This window comes from Acinonyx jubatus, chromosome X (assembly GCF_027475565.1).
Source record: "Acinonyx jubatus isolate Ajub_Pintada_27869175 chromosome X, VMU_Ajub_asm_v1.0, whole genome shotgun sequence".
NCBI classification, from domain to species: Eukaryota; Metazoa; Chordata; class Mammalia; order Carnivora; family Felidae; genus Acinonyx; species Acinonyx jubatus.
Genome location: NC_069389.1, coordinates 27460547 through 27478449, shown reverse-complemented (window position 1 = coordinate 27478449; position 17903 = coordinate 27460547). Strand labels below are relative to the sequence as shown.

The following is a 17903-nucleotide window of genomic DNA, read 5'->3' as shown; positions in this document are numbered from 1 at the left end:
AAATCAGGTAAAACAATAACACACTCATAAAAGAAGAAACAAAATAATGACAAAATCTCTCCCCTTCCCAAACCCATATCCCACAGATCCTGAAAGGAAATTATTTTTGTGGCCTCAAACTAACTCATGCTACAAAATGAATTAAATTTCTTGGGAATTTCTCTTCTGGCAGTTTTTTTGTAATCCATACATATATTTCTTAAATTGGTGGAGTATGCAACCAAGAGAAGAATTGCATCAGTATAGGATAGGGAATTTTGGACAAAAACACTTTTCTGGCACTTTTTAATTCCTATCATGTAGATTGTTTTTCTTGTTTCTTTTTTTGGCTAAAAAATGTTTCATCCTTGCATTCTCCTAGATTTTTTTCTCATTTGGTTGTTATCTCCTATCGTGAGAAACTATCTGTGAAATTCACTTCTGCAACATATTATGTGCTTAATAAGCATTTGCTGCTGGCTAGAAAGCTTAACTATATGGGAAATAAATCTTTATAATTTTCCCAGAAGTTCTTATTTTAATAGGAAAAACACCCATATTTGTAACTTATTTGCAGTCAAGTCAACTTATTTGCAGTTGCAAGTGACTTGCAGTCAAGTCTGTTATTTACTAAATGAAATAAAAATTACTGTGTTGTATAGCAACTTTAATAAGTATATCAGGACATATAGTTCCTTAAATGAGTGATTATTTGTAGAAAGCTATTGGGATAATGTGTGTAATGTGTTTCACTATATTTAACCTGCATTCATATTTTAAATACCTTTCTTTATTTTGGTTCAAATTTCCACTTTTTATTGCACTTGAGAAATTTATTCTTCCAGAATGAAAAATTCATTTCTCCAATTTCTTAGCCATGTCATTCTCTGATTTAAGTGTTTGTAGTATTGAAGCACAAAGGTTATTACTTAAAACAGAATAGGAACGTCCAAAACAATTCACTGTGGAGACAACTTTCCGTTGCCAACAAAAATTAGTCAGCTTTTGATTTTATATTCCAGAAAACTTTGAAGAAATAATAATAATATATTTTCATGTATATTGATTAGTTTAAATAAGTTTTCCTTGGATTTTTCTGAAAACCAAAAGAAAATTTTGTTATGTTTTTTTCTTCGGTACCTAACCATCATTATGATTCACTTTTGTACTTTTATATTTTTGCCGTTGATTTCCAACCTTTCGGTGTGTTTCTAACTCTCCTCACACTTGCTACTTGTGTTCATCTATACGATTCCTCTTACTGCTGAGAGGATTAGCTGAAGACATGATACAACATTTTAAAACAGTAGTTGAGCCATATTCTGGACCAGCAAGTAAAAAATGATTATGGTTCAGATCTTCCTACCAGCTCCAATCAGTGAGACAGCACAGATTGAGTGGCCAGAGGGTCCTAGACAATCCACAGGCCTGGCATCCCATCAGGGTTTGACCAACAAGATGTTTAGAAATAGAAGGCGGCTTATGCCATCCTTAGTTCAAAGAATTCTATAAGCTTAGATTGACATCAGGTCTTTTCTCTCTCTCAGAAAATCAAAGAATCCATGTAAATCAGTCTCTCTTACTGACTGCCGGGCCGGGCAAACAACCAACCTACCTAAGGTCAACTCTTCTGCTATCATCTCTTAGGTCATTTTATTTATTTCAATCCATAGAATCTCCTGACTAGAAGAGGTTAGATTTCTAAATATAATTTTGGGGCTAGACATGTTGTTTAACATTATGCTGTATTATATCCTATTATCTTAAAGCACAGGACAGTAGGTTGTTTTTGCCTTCAGACGGATAAATGATGAGACTTAAACAATGCCTGAGTAGGCAGTTACTGTGTGCTGTGATTGGAAGCTTTCTCCAGCCACCTGTCACAGTGGTGAAACTTTATCATTAGGGATCCATTTCTCTGCAGAAAGTCTGGCTAGGCTACAGACATTCTCTTGTACAATACAGACAGTCCTGATTATAGCCATGAGCACTGTTAACTGAATTTTGATTTGATGTAACTTCTAGTTGAAGTTTTGACTAAAGAAAGGGGAAACAATATTTGAATTAGACTACAGGGCAAGATCTTGGTCACTGACTTGGATGAAGTGTTTTAATAGAAGTAGAGTAAAGTTTTCTTTAAATAATGGTGTATTCTGATACTTTTAATTCCAACACACACACACACACACACACACACACACACCAAAACAAAACAAAACAAAACAACAAAACTGGAAGAACTTTTCTACAGACAATATTTCTGTCTGGTGGCGACCTGTTCCCCAATTTCTTTTGTAAATCCATTTTTCAACTATTTGAACTCTTCTCTGTTTTCCCTATCAAAAAGCTTTGTTACACCATTCATTCAGTCATGAACAAAAGTATTCGTCTTTTTTTAGGAACTGGTATTGAGCAATGAACAAGGCACCCACAGTCTCTAATCACATTGGTACTTGAAGTCTGAAGTAGGGGCAAAAAAAATTAATGGGAAATTACAGTGTTGTGTGATACATGCTGAGCCAGCAATACAGAGTACAACGGAGAGCATAGGGTGTCAGGGACAGCCACCTGGTGGGGGAGATGTCCACATTTCCAAGGTAAGAGTTAAAGGATAAAGGTGAATTAGCCAATAAAAAGAAGTTAGGGTGGAGTTGTTTGAAGAAAGAAGAGTAGTATGTTTAGGGCCAAGTATCAAGAGGGACATCGTGCATGTTCAGGAATGAAAAGTAAAATTTCTCTGTAGCTTGAGCACGAAGTAGAAGACACCAGCAAGGACTATGAAGGAACTTTAAAGCCATATTAAGGAATATTGCATTGATCCTCAGGAAAACGAATACTCACTAGGGGATTTTAAGCAGAGAACCATGGTTGCATTTTAGAAAGAACACACCATAGCTACATTGCAGATGGGTAATGATAGGATAGGATACCAGCCAAAAGCATGTACTGTTTTTGAGGCAAGAGGTGATAATGACCTCAACTAGAGTAATGACAGTGGTGTTGGGGTGGGGCAGGGGGTGGAAGAAAAGGATGGAATCAGAAAGTATTAAGAGGTAGAAGAAAGGTTCGGGAATTGATTGATTAAACACAAAATGGTGAACGGCATGATAGAAGAAGAGGGAATATTCAGAATTAAGCCTAAAAAAGGCAGTGAATAATTGTAAGTCACTGAAATAGGGAAAAAAGTACAGAGGGAGAGCAAAAACAAGTTGGAGAGGTGATAAGTAGGTGAGAAGGGGACGCAGAAGATACCGATATTTGGTCCTACTGCTGTTTTGGTTGCTGTGGGATGTCCACGATGCACATGAGGAGATCGAGGGAGAGATCTGGACTGGAGACATAGTGTTGAGAGATGGGAGCGTTAAGAGGGCTCAGTGCAACTAAAGCTGTGGGTGGAATGAGAAAAAAGGAAAGCCAGGGGCAAAATCCTGAAGATTTCCTGTACTAATAGAAATACCGACAATGTCTTCCCGCTCCTGCTGCAGTGCAAGACCTTGGTCCAGACCTCTTAGCCTTATTCACCGTTGAGTAACAATGTGTTCTCAGTTGGCCTCCTTAAAGAATAATGGTATCTCTAATACATTTTAAGCTTCAGAGCCAATGTATGTATTCTTTTTTCCTTTACATATTTTTTTTGAAGTATAGTTGGCACACAATGTTACATTAGTTTCAGGTGTACAGGGTAGTGATTTGACAAGTCTATATATTAGGCTGTATTCATCAGAAGCAGGGACATTTTTAAAACCCCATTCATGGTGTGTGGGAAGGATAGTTCTCTTGTACCAGGTAATCATGTGTACACATCGTGTTAGAAAGAAAAAGTACTTGGTATGATGCATAACTTAAGGAATTCTCATTAAATTCCTTGTCCCATTCCTTACTTTTAGAACTCTTCTTTTAAAGGTGAACAGATCCTTGAAGGGAGACTGTGCAATCTGTTCAGCATTGCTATTTATATTTGGAAAATGTTAAATTATCTTAATCATACCTATAGTAACAATCAAGATTAATTGCGGCTATATTAGGATTACTTATTTGTTCCGCCTCAGCAGTAACACAGATCCAGTTGTGCAAGTTATTTCCATAATCAAATTGTGAAAAAAAAATGGCGGAAAAAGCCCATGGAAAACGGGTACAAGTCATATTTAAAATAAATCCACAACCAGATGACTATGTGAAATTCTCCTTTTGAAAAGGAGCTGATTCTGAACAGATTGTCTATGTGTCTCACTGGTGGAAGTAGATTATCCATCTTGAATTGGATTGTGATGACGATGACCCTATTCTAAGTAAACCAAATCTCTTGAACTATATAATGAGATCAGGAGGAACATTCGGTCTGAGAACGACAGATTGCAGTGTCCAAGATGCTTTCACTAATGTTTTTTCCACCCTCTTTCCTTGATGTGCATAATTCTGTGGTTTTGTCCTGCGTATATTCCTGATCCTGTAGTTCTGTATGCTAATTCCTTTTTTTTTTTTTTTTCTCATTCTTACTCTTATTTGTGTAAGCAGAGCTGAATGAGTGGCAGGAAGCTGCGGAATCTATCTTACAAAAAGGTGATGGTGGAAGAATCTAGAATCTTCATTTACTTTGCAGCTGGGTTGCAGAAAAACTACCACGAGTAAGCATTTCACTGATTCATTCTCACTGATTTTCTTTAGGCTGTGAGGAGGCAAAAGTTGCTTGAACAGAGTATCCAGTCTGCCCAGGAGATCGAAAAATCCTTGCACTTAATTCAGGAGTCCCTCTCATCCATTGACAAGCAGTTGGCAGCTTATATTGCTGACAAAGTGGACGCAGCTCAGATGCCTCAGGAAGCCCAGGCAAGTAGACTGGGAATGAGCTACTGTTATTGGGTGTATTATCTGAACAGGACATTGCTGAATTTCTGAGTTAAAATTTATGCGGCTCATTGTACGGAGGGTTATTTCATTGGCTGATTTGAGTATCTGGAGGTACGGGGAAAAGAGAGCTCTAGGATAGTACTCTAAGCTTTATTTTTGAAAATATATGGTGGCAGAATTTAAAATAGATACTTAAAAGATAGGGAAATGTCATATGGAAGTCTGCTGTTTCTCAGTATTTTCAGACTAAAGCTAGAGGGAAGCCTTAGGAATGTAAATTGTAAACAAATTAGTTTTAGTGGTACCACTAAAAATGCAGCCTCAAAAAATTCAGTCTCAAATATTTTATTATCAGCTCATCTCTGTTATCTTGGAATCATAATTCATAGGATCTCTATATTCTACACTTAATGTATTGCAAGTAGTTAATAGCAAAATGTTTGAGATATAAATTTGCATTTAATTACTAATAATCATACCATATACACTCACATGTACTCACACATCCCACTCTGTTCAATCCGAACTGTCCCAAGCCAGATTTTCTAGAATGAGAGTTAAAACAGTAATGGAAATCAATCTAAGATCCCTTTATACTTTATAAATTTAAGCTATACCTCAATTAACTTTTACCTTGGAAAGTATTTTTTAAAAGCTGCAATTCTATTTTTAAATAACATTTCAACCTATGTAAAGTATGGTAGGTATTATTTATTTCAGTATCTTTGATATTTTCTGATAGTAATGTAGCTACTTTTCAGATCTTAGGTACATATTATGAACCTAACAGCCAAGGATGACTCAGAGAAGTATGTTATGATAGGAGGGGCATTAGAAGGTTATATACCCATCCCAAAGGCCCTCTTTGCACTAACTGGTGGAGATGCCCGAGTATTCTCATTTTAAAATGAATTTTTGGATTAACTCTTGGATTTATAGGTCATGGTTATAGTGCAATTACAGTGCACTGAGTCATAGTTAAATTGGTATCCAGAGCATCATTGTACACAGTAGCATGGGACACTTTACCATATTGTCAAATTCTGACCAAAGAAGTCCCTGAGAACACGGGGCAGAGTATAGGTGGTTTCGATAGAGTTACCAAGCCCAGGGCAGAGGGGTTCCTCAGTGCAACAGGGGATGAAGAAGATGTGGTTTGGGGGAATCCTGTTGGCAGAATCCTCGTAAGTTACATAGGAAATTTTATAGGCAGGCTTTAGAAAAATGCATGTCAGGAATGACATAAATTACTGAGTTGGGAAGGACTACATGATTATAAACTAAAAGCAGAATAGAATCGATTCTTTTTTTAATTTAGTGACATAAACTTGGAGGAATGTTTGATTAAAGACTGCTCATAAATTTCTGAATATAATTAAGGGAAATTTTGAACAGTATAAGTAATAAACATTAAAAGTGAACATTTGTACTATAAAATATATAGTTTTTTAAGGCTTACAGAATGGAAGTATGAGTAGCAAATTTGAAACAAGCAATAGCTGTTATTGTTTTAGAAACAAATGGGAGCTTTTAGGAAAAAAAAAAACAGCTTGTTTCGTTGAAAAGGCTATGGATCCTGAGTATTTTAACTGAGATATAAATCCAGGATTCCATAAACATGAATATAACATACTAGTTTTTAATACTATAATAGAAAGTGTTTGGTTTTCTCCACTAAAAAAGCTGTAGTAAAAATGTTTTTAATTATCACAGTTTGAAGTACTTGGAAATAACAGCACACATGTCAACTAAGAAATTTCAAATCTACTTGAGAAAAGGGATTTTAGAGCACTAACAGGCTCAAATCCGTTTTCCATGAATTTCTGGTTGCACGGGCATTTTCAAGATACTTCTCGGCTTTGAATTCCGCCACTGGTAATATATAATATTGGAAAATGCAAGCCTCCTGAAAGCTATTGAAACATTCTTCTCCAAGATATTCTTTTAAGATGACAGCTAGTGAATTGTTTTCTGGAACAGAGTTATCAGGTACTCAGATTTACTTCAAGGATTGCATTTCCTGAAGCTTGATTTGAAACTCTCTTCAAAGAAACAAGTAGAAAGTAAAGAGGTTGTCTGTGAAGTAAGAACATAAGCAGAGTTTGTCAGACAAAGAAGCCACTAAGAATGCCACCAAAATGACATTTTTTTTTTTGAGTGTATATCATGGGGGCTAATTTTAATGGTTTATATTAATGCAAAACAACTTGTCTCTTTAAATTTTCATCAGACTTCATTGCTAATTAAAAGATTCTGTCAGGGATGGGGGGGCGCCTGGGTGGCTCAGTCATTTAAGCATCCGACTTCAGCCCAGGTCATGATCTTGCAGTTCGTGGGTTCGAGCCCTGCATGAGGCTCTGTGCTGCCAGGTCAGAGCCTGGATCCTGCTTTGGATTCTGTGTCTCCCTCTCTCTCTCTGCCCTTGCTGGTGCGCTCTCTCTCTCTCTCTCTCTCTCTCTCTCTCTCTCTCTCCTCAAAAATAAATAAACATTGAAAAATTTAAAAAAATAAAATAAAAGATTCAGTGGACTTAGCTTTCCCATTTCAGGAATCAGTACTTGTTTTAGTATATCACTGAGAAGCCAGACAAAAGGAATAGCATTACCGTATTTAGTCATCTTAAATAATGTGCTCTGATTTCCTGTCACACACTGGCCACTTAGATTTGTGGATGTCTGACTCCACCGTGTGGTGCAGTGATAGTTTTGCTATCAAAATTAAATCTGTTCTTCAAGCCTTCTTTTTCTGCCTCTTAAGATTAAGATTCTCAGGTGTAACAAATTCCTGGTATTAAGGACATCCATGCAATGTGTATACTTTCTAACTCTTCATATATACTCTTACTATTTATAAAAGTAGATATAGACCAGAATAGGTCCTTGGATTCCATTTGCATTTGTAACTATAAGGCAGAAATGAGCCCCCCACCCTGCCTCAGCGTGTTAATTGATCAGTTATCTGTCATGATTATAGAATTGAGCCTTCTGATTCTAAATCTGATTAAAAATATATACTGTTGTATTTACTGGCATGAGCTCACATGAGTAAAGCTTAACCATTTAGACAATAAGACTACATACTGCAAGGATATCGGAGCTTACAGTGACCTGAGCATTTCTTTTCAGACAATCACACATAAACACACCAAAATCTTGAATAGTTTGACCACAGCATCAAAGCCCCAATGCCAGGCCATTTAAAGAGAGATCTTTATTCAAGTCCAAAATTAAGGTGACATCTTATTGATTCAAATAGAATAAAGCAAATGGGGAGAGTTCGTCTAGATACACAAGTTTATCTTCTAGATACATAAATCAGAAAGTTAAAGAACTATTTCAAAAATAGTATGATTAAAATATAAAAATCACGGAGAATTTCCTCAAAACAGCATTGTAATTTTGCAGAATAAAATCATTAAATTAGCTAACTGCAAAGAAACACATACCACGGATATAGTTATTTACTCCTTAATTTTCCTGCAGAACTTACCAAAACATGGACGTTTAGTTTTAGCACCTAAGATCTGGAAGAAAAATCGAAGTTCCCAGGGGGTGCCCTCGGCCAATCATGTCAGAATTTCTGTGTAGACTCAGTCATGAGAATTATTGGAAATTCTCCAGGGTATTTTCACATGTAGCAAAGGTTGAGAACAGCTTTGGAGAGTTCACTCTTGGTAATGGCTGAGTTGCCCCACAGTCTTTTCTTCACATCACATGTCTGAGTACTTACTCCTTGTCGTTCACATGTATGGCATTGTCAGGATTTCAATGGGAGGGAGTTGGGGTGACTTTCTTCAATTTTGATTGTGCCCTTACTCTTATGGTAATTGGATGAAAGTAGAAAACACAGCTGAGAATTCCTGCAGAAATGAATTAATTCAGACAAACAGAATTTTCAACAAGGATGTTTGAAAATGAATTTGACTTGGTTTTCTTGCTTTCTTATCCGCTCCCCCTAATTCTGCATATGTTAATGTGCCAATTAGCTCGGATGTGCCTCTAAATTATTGTAGGAGCCATGATAGTCCTGTCTAAATAACCACTTTAATATCTGTAATTTGCAAAATTACGAAGACATTTCAGTCAGCATTTTTTTTCTTTCCTATTCCAGTAATTTCATTGTCTTGATTCTGCAGTACCTGCGAAAAATCCACCATTGGTAGCTGTTGAAATGCTCTATATCATTGAGTGTTGATGATGTGCACTTGAGAGAGAATATTACGGTATCACTAAGATTACCACAAGAAGCAGTGGGGCTGCTTAGCAGTGTTGGCAGTAGCTCAACTACATCCTGCAGGAATCCTGCAGATTCCTCATCCCATCTTTTACAACATCATCTCCCACATAGTGTACTTAGGTGCATGAGTAGAGAGAAAAAAATTTAAAGCAGTTGAGGAAGCAAGTTATCATCAAAGGAGAGGACCTCATAATCACCATAGAAAAGTGCTCCTATATTTCACTTGTCATGATAGGACTTTTGAGTATTCCAGGTTCACTATAGACCAGATTTCTTCATTCCATCTCTTTTTCTATCCCATCAGCAATGTGGCTAAAACTTAGCATCGACAAATAGAAAAGAACGATCTTCTTTTGAGCACTGGGTGTTGTATGGAAACCAATTTGACAGTAAATTCAATATCAAAAAAAAAAAAACCCAAAAGAATATGTCAAAAGGAAAAAAAAAAGAAAGCTGCGAATTTAAGCTGACTGCATTAGGTGCACATCAAAATAATTCCTAAGTGAGGTCTTCCTGTGTTTACTGAAACTAAATCTTATAACTCAGTTTAAATATGTTTGACCATATTTAAATGTAAGCATCCCAAACTATCAAAATCAATGGCTTAAAAAATAAAGATCTAAGTACGGATTTTGGTCTATCAGATTAAGCTTATGATTTCATTCTAGAATAAAAAAGACTTTTACAATGTAAATAAGCACATTTGAGTGCCAAAAGACTCACAACAGTTTAACTCTGCAGCCTACTTCCCTGATTTATGGATTAGACCGTCTAAATCCTCACAGCAGAATTCATTCCGGATTTATGTGATGATGAAGTAATTTAACCATAGAAGAAGAATATGCAGATGTATTACAGACATTTGGGTTCCAATGGTAAACCCCACATGGGCATAGCAGAAATAGTTTCTTTTCACCAAGCAGTAGAAATATGATGGCACACACAACACAATTAATTTCGAATGTGCTCTAACATTGCACTGCTCCCTATGCGTGTTACTGTATAGACCTGATGATTCCCCCATTTAGAATGACTGTTATTATTTTGGTATATTTAACAGTGTGGGAAATAATTGCAAGCAAGAGTTGCAGAGGGTGCACCAGATTAGAAATTTGCTACCTTTGGGGTGCCTAGGTAGCATAGTCAGTTGAGCCTCCGACTTCAGCTCAGGTCATGATCTCACAGTTTGTGAGTTTGAGCCCCGCATCGGGCTCTGTGCTGACAGCACAGAGCCTGGAGCCTGCTTCAGATTCTGTCTCCCTGTCTCTCTGCCCCTCCCCTACCCATGCTCTGTCTGTCTGTCTCTTTCCCTCTCTCTCAAAAACAAAAACAAAAACAAAAAAACAAACGCTTAAATAAATAAATAAATAAATAAATAAATAAATAAATGAATGAATGAATGAAACGTGCTACCCATCATTGACTGTACTTGGAAAAATTACATGGTATCATGTCCTCACAGGATGTATAGTGGTAAAGAAATGGACATCTTTCATTTTATAAACTCAAAAGTATACATCTTAAGTCTGCAGTTAAATTACAGCCTCCTGTTGTGAAAATCTACACATTCTAAACACAAAGGTGAAGGGAGCTGCATCTGGCTATGGTCGCAGTGGAGATTCTTGCAGTACTCAGAATATTTTAAGGCAATTTAGATTCAACCAGTTTTTTCTTTTTTTTTTCTTATACAAATAGATATTTATTCCAAAACTAACCTACAGAGAAGTTATAAACCTGAAATGCACACCAAGATAACACTTGGCTTTGTGTACACACCCAATGTTTTATTTTCTCTGTGGCATTTATGACCGTCTGAAACTCCTTGTTTATTTTTTAATTAGTTTCCTTGTTGTTTTCCCTGTCAACCTCAATTCACTACCTACCAAATGTCAGCTTATAAGAGATCAGGACTACCTAGCAGGTCCTCAATAAATATTTGGTGAATTTATTCAATTCCTGAAAGTTGTACCACATTTAGTCACTAAGTATGTGCCAGATAAATGTGCCAAGAACTGTTTTAAAAAAAAAAAAAAAGAGACAAGCCTAAAATGGATTTTGCCATCTTGCTGTAAGATAGCAGAAAAGAAGATGAAAATCAAAGAATTGGTGACCAGACATGTTTACTATAATCCTCAAGAACCATTTTTAAAATGGGACTTAGTAGGTATCCTCATAACATCTTGTCACAGTGTTTTATAATTCTGCCAAGGTTTGGAACTTTGGAACAGTTTGAAAAGATTTTAAGTAGTACTGAATACCATTTTTCACGTGAGAAGGAACGATTAGCAGAAAGTACACAGCCCAGCCTTTCCATGTATTAGTCCAGTCCTTTAAAGGACTGTACCATGTGAATGGTGACTGTTTTCAAAGTATCTGCATTGTGTTATTTTATGATTACAATATTTTAATGAGGTAGATAAGTCAAATATTTAGGTCTAAGGGAATATTTGAACAGGCTACATGATTGATTGAAGCTGGGGATGGGGATGGGGATAATGAGTTGTTGAAAATGGACACATGGGATCATTTGAGGGAGCTATAGAAATGTTCTACAAATCAAATGGTGGCAGTGGTTTCAAAACTGTAAATTTAGGGGTGCCTGGGTGGCGCAATCGGTTAAGCGTCCGACTTCAGCCAGGTCACGATCTCACAGTCCGTGAGTTCGAGCCCCGCGTCGGGCTCTGGGCTGATGGCTCAGAGCCTGGAGCCTGTTTCCGATTCTGTGTCTCCCTCTCTCTCAGCCCCTCCCCCGTTCATGCTCTGTCTCTCTCTGTCCCCAAAATAAATAAAACGTTGAAAAAAAAACTGTAAATTTAAAATATGCTGACTTTTGCATTTGTTGAATTCTGTGGTACATAAACTGTACCTCACTGAAGTTGATTTTATTTATTTTTATTTTTGGGGGCGCCTGGGTGGCTTGGTCGGTTAAGCGTCTGACTTCGGCTCAGGTCATGATCTCACGGTCCGTGACTTCGAGCCCCGCATCGGGCTCTGTGCTGACAGCTCAGAGCCTGGAGCCTGTTTCAGATTCTGTGTCTCCCTCTCTCTCTGCCCCTCCCCTGTTCATGCTCTGTCTCTCTCTGTCTCAAAAATAAACGTTAAAAAATTTTTTTTAAAGTATATTTATTTTGAGAGAGAGAGCAGGGGAGGGGCAGAGAGAGAGGGAGGGAGGGAGAATCCCAAGCAGGCTCTGCGCGGCCAGGGCTCCGTGCAGGGCTCAAACTCATGGACACAGTGCTTGCAATCATGAACTGTGAGATCATTACCTGAGTCAAAATCAAGAGTTGTACACTTATCCAACTGAGCTACCCTGGCACCCCAATAAAGTTGATTTTAAAAGAGACTGTTTAATAGACAATATTGCAAATAGCATATTTAAAAAAAAAACAAGTTCAGTTTACTGTCAACTTTCTTTTCAAGTTTATTTATTGATAGAGAGAGAGAGACAGACAGATGGACAGACAGACGGACAGACAGGCAGACAGACAGAGCGGGGTAGTGACACACAGGGAAACAGAGAATCCCCAGCAGGCTCCCATGCTGTCAGCACAGAGCCCAATGAGGGGCTCAAAGGAATGATGAGATCATGACCTGAGCCAAAATCAAGAGTTTGATGTTCAACTGACTGAGCCACCCAAGCACCCCTCAACTTTTTTAATCCATTGTTTTCATGCATAGTAAAGGATTAAATGTGAGGAATTTTGTGAAGTAACCTGGAATTGACTTAAATGGTGGATATTTATTCTTGATCATCCTTGTGTCCACTATAAGATTTTACATAGTAATATTATAATGTTTCAGTTGTTCATAGGCAAATACATTTAATGGATGTCATTTCTAAAGCATTTTCACTGAAGCTGGGACTTTAGCTCAGATCTCCTTCCTTTACTTTGATAATTAGTTTTCTATCAGGCAAAGACATATAGCCACTATACTTCCCCAAATTTCTATGTAGTACTTCAGATTTCCCCCAAAGTTTTGTTTCTTCACTTCCCTAATTTGAAAAGTAACCATAATTGCTTGAAAATGTATATTTATAACGGACTGTTCTATTGCCATTGCCATTATTTTAACTATGACCAGCATTATTTCTCAGATGTATTGTAAGGAATGATCACTCCACGAGTATTCAAGTTTTGGGTTTTAAAAGGTTCTCAAATTTACTTAGAAAAATTTGCATGTTGTTTTTCTCTTCCAGAGATTTATGGTCGACCTTTTATATTTGAAAAGCTTAAGCAAAATTTAACGAATACAGAAACCTGCTTTTCCAGAAATTTGTTACTATGCCACATGACTCCTATGTCAAGCAAAATGTTTTGAACCCATTCAAATGGAATGTTCTCTTCATAGCACTCCTTTCCCCTTCCTATCAGAGTAGTAGGAGAGAGGTGGAAGAAAATGGTTGTCAGCCATTTTCTTAAATTTCTTAACATAGAGCTCCACAGAGTACTTACAATTGAACTAAATTAATAGCTAAATTTATCTCAGTAATATTAAAATGTTTGCCATTACTGGAGCACCTGGGTGGCTCAATTGTTTGAGTGTCCGACTTTGGCTCAGGTCATGAGCTTACGGTTCGTGGGTTCAAGCCCCCTGTCGGGCTCTGTGCTGACAGCTCAGAGCCCGGAGCCTGTTTCGGATTCTGTCTCTCCCTCTCTCTCTGCCCCTCCCCTGCTCATACTCTGTCTCTCTTTGTCTCAAAAATAAACATTCAAAAAATAATAATAATAAAATAAAATGTTTGCCTGTTCTGTTTCTCCCTCTCTCTCTGCCCCTCCCCCACTCATACTCTGTCTCTGTCTCAAAAATAAACATGAAAAAAATAAAAATAAAATAAAAATAAATGTTTGCCATTATGGCATAAGTGTGCACACACACATTAGGTATGTGTGTATATACACAATTACATTTATGTATATATTTAACTTAACAAATATGTATTGAGGGTTCCACCATGCCACGCAGACCTGCAAAGAGCCTCTAATTAAGTTGTTGGAGTGTAACAAGCTCTTTGGCCTGCTGCATATTTCTGAGAAAAGTCAAAACTGCGCCATCTGACAAAATTTATAGGTAACACGCTTTCTAACTCGTCTAATGAATTCACAGGATCTTTTTACAAGCAGTACTAAAAAGCTGTGAATTTCTTCTTTCCTTTGTACTTGACTGAAATTCTGTATAGTATAGTCTAAAACTTTTCAAAATAATTTTCCCACTACCGTAATTAGTACACTTTTTCCCTTGCTCCCTACTGTTTTGAAAGTACAACTAATCCAAGCTCTTTTAGTACATTTTTTTTCCTTTAATTTTGTGTGTCTGTATTATATGTGGCTATTTCCCCTTCTCAAGGGTGCAATTTCGGAATTGTGATTTGTTTTAAAATTACTAATCTAATGGTGTTAACATTTCTCCATTAATCATCTCAACATGACATCTTCTAATCTTTTTCTTTCCAAAACATTTTAGTTATTTTCTCTGGGATCATTTTCTTTATTTGACATCACAAAAGCTCCAGTAATCATTTGATAGAAAAATTTCCTTTATTCCATTAAATGCTTTAGACAGCTGCAGCTTAGTTTCGCTTGCCATTTTCTGTCATTATTTTGATAGATGAGAATGGTCTGATGAGGTAAATCATGGGAAAAAGCCCTGCTCTCTTCTCAGTTAATGGTAAAGTGCTATATTGGAAATGTCTTTAAAGTTTGACTAGTTTTTAGTTGTATAATTTACCCTTTCCCTTCTTTAGTGAAACATTGGTTATTTCTATTTGCATTGTTCTTTTCTACTTTCACTGTATAGGGCTAGTTATAAACATAATGGCAGGATTACCACATGTCTGTTTTTGCTAATGGCATGATGTCATAATTTGCTTTATGTTACTTCACCTTATGAGAAGGGAAAATCCAGCCATCCTGAAAGTTATCGGCCCGAGAAATCCTATTAAGCCATACAAGGGTGTTCTAAAACAGTATCCCTGATTTGCTACTTCACTTCCTTTTATTTTTGTGGAGAATTACTGAATTTATATAAAGCCAAGCTGATGAATTCACAATATCAGTTTGGTTGTTTTCTTCAGTTTTCATCCATACCCTGGTAGATGTAGATCTTACGTGAAAATAGAACTCAAATTATACAGCTTTTAAATCTTGAGCAGATCTTACACATCTGGGAGCCAAGTATGGAAATCATTTTCCTTTGCATTAAATTTTCCATTTTCAGTGTTTGCTTCTATAGTATTATTTTTTCATTGTCTGATCATAATGTCAGGAAAGATGATGTAGTATTTGTCTTTTTTATTGCAAGGGAGAGGCAAACCATAAAGCAGTCTCTTAACTATAGAGAACAAACTGCAGTTTGCCGGAGGGGAGGTGGGTGGGGGGATAGGTTAAATAGGTGATGGGGACTATGGAGGGCACTTGTGATGAACAGTGGTGTTGTATGGAAGTGACAAATCACTGAATTCTACTCCTGATACCAATATCACACTGTAAGTTAACTAGCTGGAATTTATTTATTTATTTGTTAATTTATTTAAAAAAATTTTTTTTTGAGAGGGAGAGAGAGAGAGCATGAGTGAGGGAGGGACAGACAGAGGGGGAGACGGAGGATCTGAAGCAGGCTCTGTGCTGACAGCAGAGAGCCCGTTGCGGGGGTTCGAACTTATAAACTGAACGGTGAGATCATGACCCAAGCTGAAGTTGGACCTTTAACCAACTAAGCCACCCTGGTGCCCCAAACTAACTGAAATTCAAATAAAAACTTGAAATATGAAAAAATTAAAATAAAAGATTGATTGATAGAAAAATAAAAGAGTTTTTAAATAGGACATTGTCCAGTCTGCCTGGAAGTTTCCATAATAAGCTGTTATTTAAACAAATCATGTATCTATTTCGCAATAAACTTGCCCTAAAGTGATACGCAGTTTTTAATTACGTGGTTCCAGAATACTAATTTGATGAGGTTAAATAAGGGAGGTAGTGAATGATATCCAAAGTACAAACTAAAAATGAATTACCACTTGAAAGTAAGAATTGTGGATTTAATTTGTAAAGGTGCTAGCTCACTACATAAAAGTACGATGCATGTTATGCCATCTTCCCTAAGTAGAATTGATTGGAAATATATATCCATTTTTCTCTTATAATTTTAGTAATGAATTGAATTGTTGTTATTGAATATATTCACTAAATATATTAGGTAGTTTTCCCCAAAGCTACTTGTGTGATATTGTCTGACAACAAAAGCAAAAGGATAATTTCAGGATAATTTCAGCAAAGAACTGTATTCCTTATGGTACCGCAGTGTATGTTAATATACGAAATATTCTGAGATATTCTGTGGTACAGACAAATGTTTATCCTTAATTTCCAAAACATATTTACTCACTGGGGTTTTTTCATGCATTACCCACTTAATCGATAAAGAAATTTTGATCTCTCATCCTATTAGAACAATACTTACAGATGGGAGAATTTTTCTAGAAAGAATTTTACCTATAAATTATAGTAAAATCTCAGTTTCTCAGTTTTAATGATTTTAATGGTGGTGATCTTTCTAAGAATACAGAAATTCAGCTTCTCAACTCTCTGTCTAAAAGCTTGTCATAAATATGAATGTTCCAAAAGTCTGTGTAATGCTTTGCCTTGGGTTCTCAGTTGTCAAACTTTGCTGACATGTTACTTGTTCCTTCACATACCCTGGTGACAAATAAAGCTTACGTTTTGGGTTGTGTTTCTGTAAGTCACTGTTGTTCCTATAGTTTATGAGTCCTGACAACAGTGTGGCTTATTTGGGAAAATGTGGAATTTATCAGCAGAAGATCTGTGTCTTAGTGATCACTTACATTATCTTCGCTTTGTTTTGTAATGCCAGGCTGAGTAGAGGCAGCTTTGAGGGGGGCAGTATTTCAGAAAAAAATATATACTAATTAGAAATAGAAAATTATTGGTGAGTTATAGAAGGGCCTTTTGTAAAGGAGGGCCCCTGCAACTTAAGGTTCAGTAGCTTCACACGAATTCCTCCTTTCCAAAGTAATTATTGCTCTACCCACGTCTAGTTTTTCCTTCCATGAAATGAAGTATATACACTCTGCATATTCCAAACACAGTCTTTGGTAGCATCATTAGCATAGCCTGAAATGAGATCCCATATTCTTATTCTCTACCCCTCCAAAACCCCTTCGCAACCATGTGCAATTTAAATTATGCCAATGTCTTCAAATTTTACCGGATTCTTTAGTAAAAATAAGAATTGCGCCTTCTCTTTTATCACATAGTGTGAGGGCTTTTTTTTAAAAACATATTCCTTGTATGTCTGCTTTGTAATTTACTTGTATCTCTATGTTCTGTCTTCCTAGAACATAAAATCCTTAAGAATAGAGACATTAGTTTTGTTCTCACTCTGTGGAATTGACTAGATGTAGTAGTTGTTTCTTGAATTGAATTCATAAACTAAATGCCATTAATGAGATGAGTGCACACATGAGATGAAATATCTGTCTGGTCTGACAAATGTCCATGTGGATGACACATTCATTTTTGAATCATAATTGAAGAGGAAGGCTAGTTGTTTAAAGGACACCGCCTGCTACTTCCTAGGTATGCTACCTTGCACAAGTCAGCGTTTCTACTCTCATTTGTAAATGAGGGTGACGCGTACTTGTATCTTAGTTTGATTAGGTGATTAAATGAATGTATGTGAACTGTTGGTACAGAAGCTCACAGATAGCTGCTTTTGTGGTGATGATGATGATTTCCTTCAGTGCTCTTCTCTTACCCCTCTAGTTTAAAAGGTTAGGGGAATATGTGTATAATTCATTTTTTCCTCACTATATATACCTTGAG

The 17903-nt window shown here is 36.6% G+C and overlaps 1 protein-coding gene across 16 annotated transcripts in view; it reads left to right on the top strand.

Annotated features, from left to right (window-relative positions):
* Positions 1–17903, top strand: part of DMD (dystrophin) — a 2092562-nt gene that overhangs the window by 858696 nt on the left and 1215963 nt on the right. For all 16 annotated transcript variants that reach the window (XM_053201917.1, XM_053201921.1, XM_053201923.1 and 13 more), the window contains one exon: positions 4645–4806. In XM_053201917.1, coding sequence (XP_053057892.1) covers positions 4645–4806 — 162 coding nt within the window. The remainder of the gene's footprint in view (positions 1–4644; positions 4807–17903) is intronic.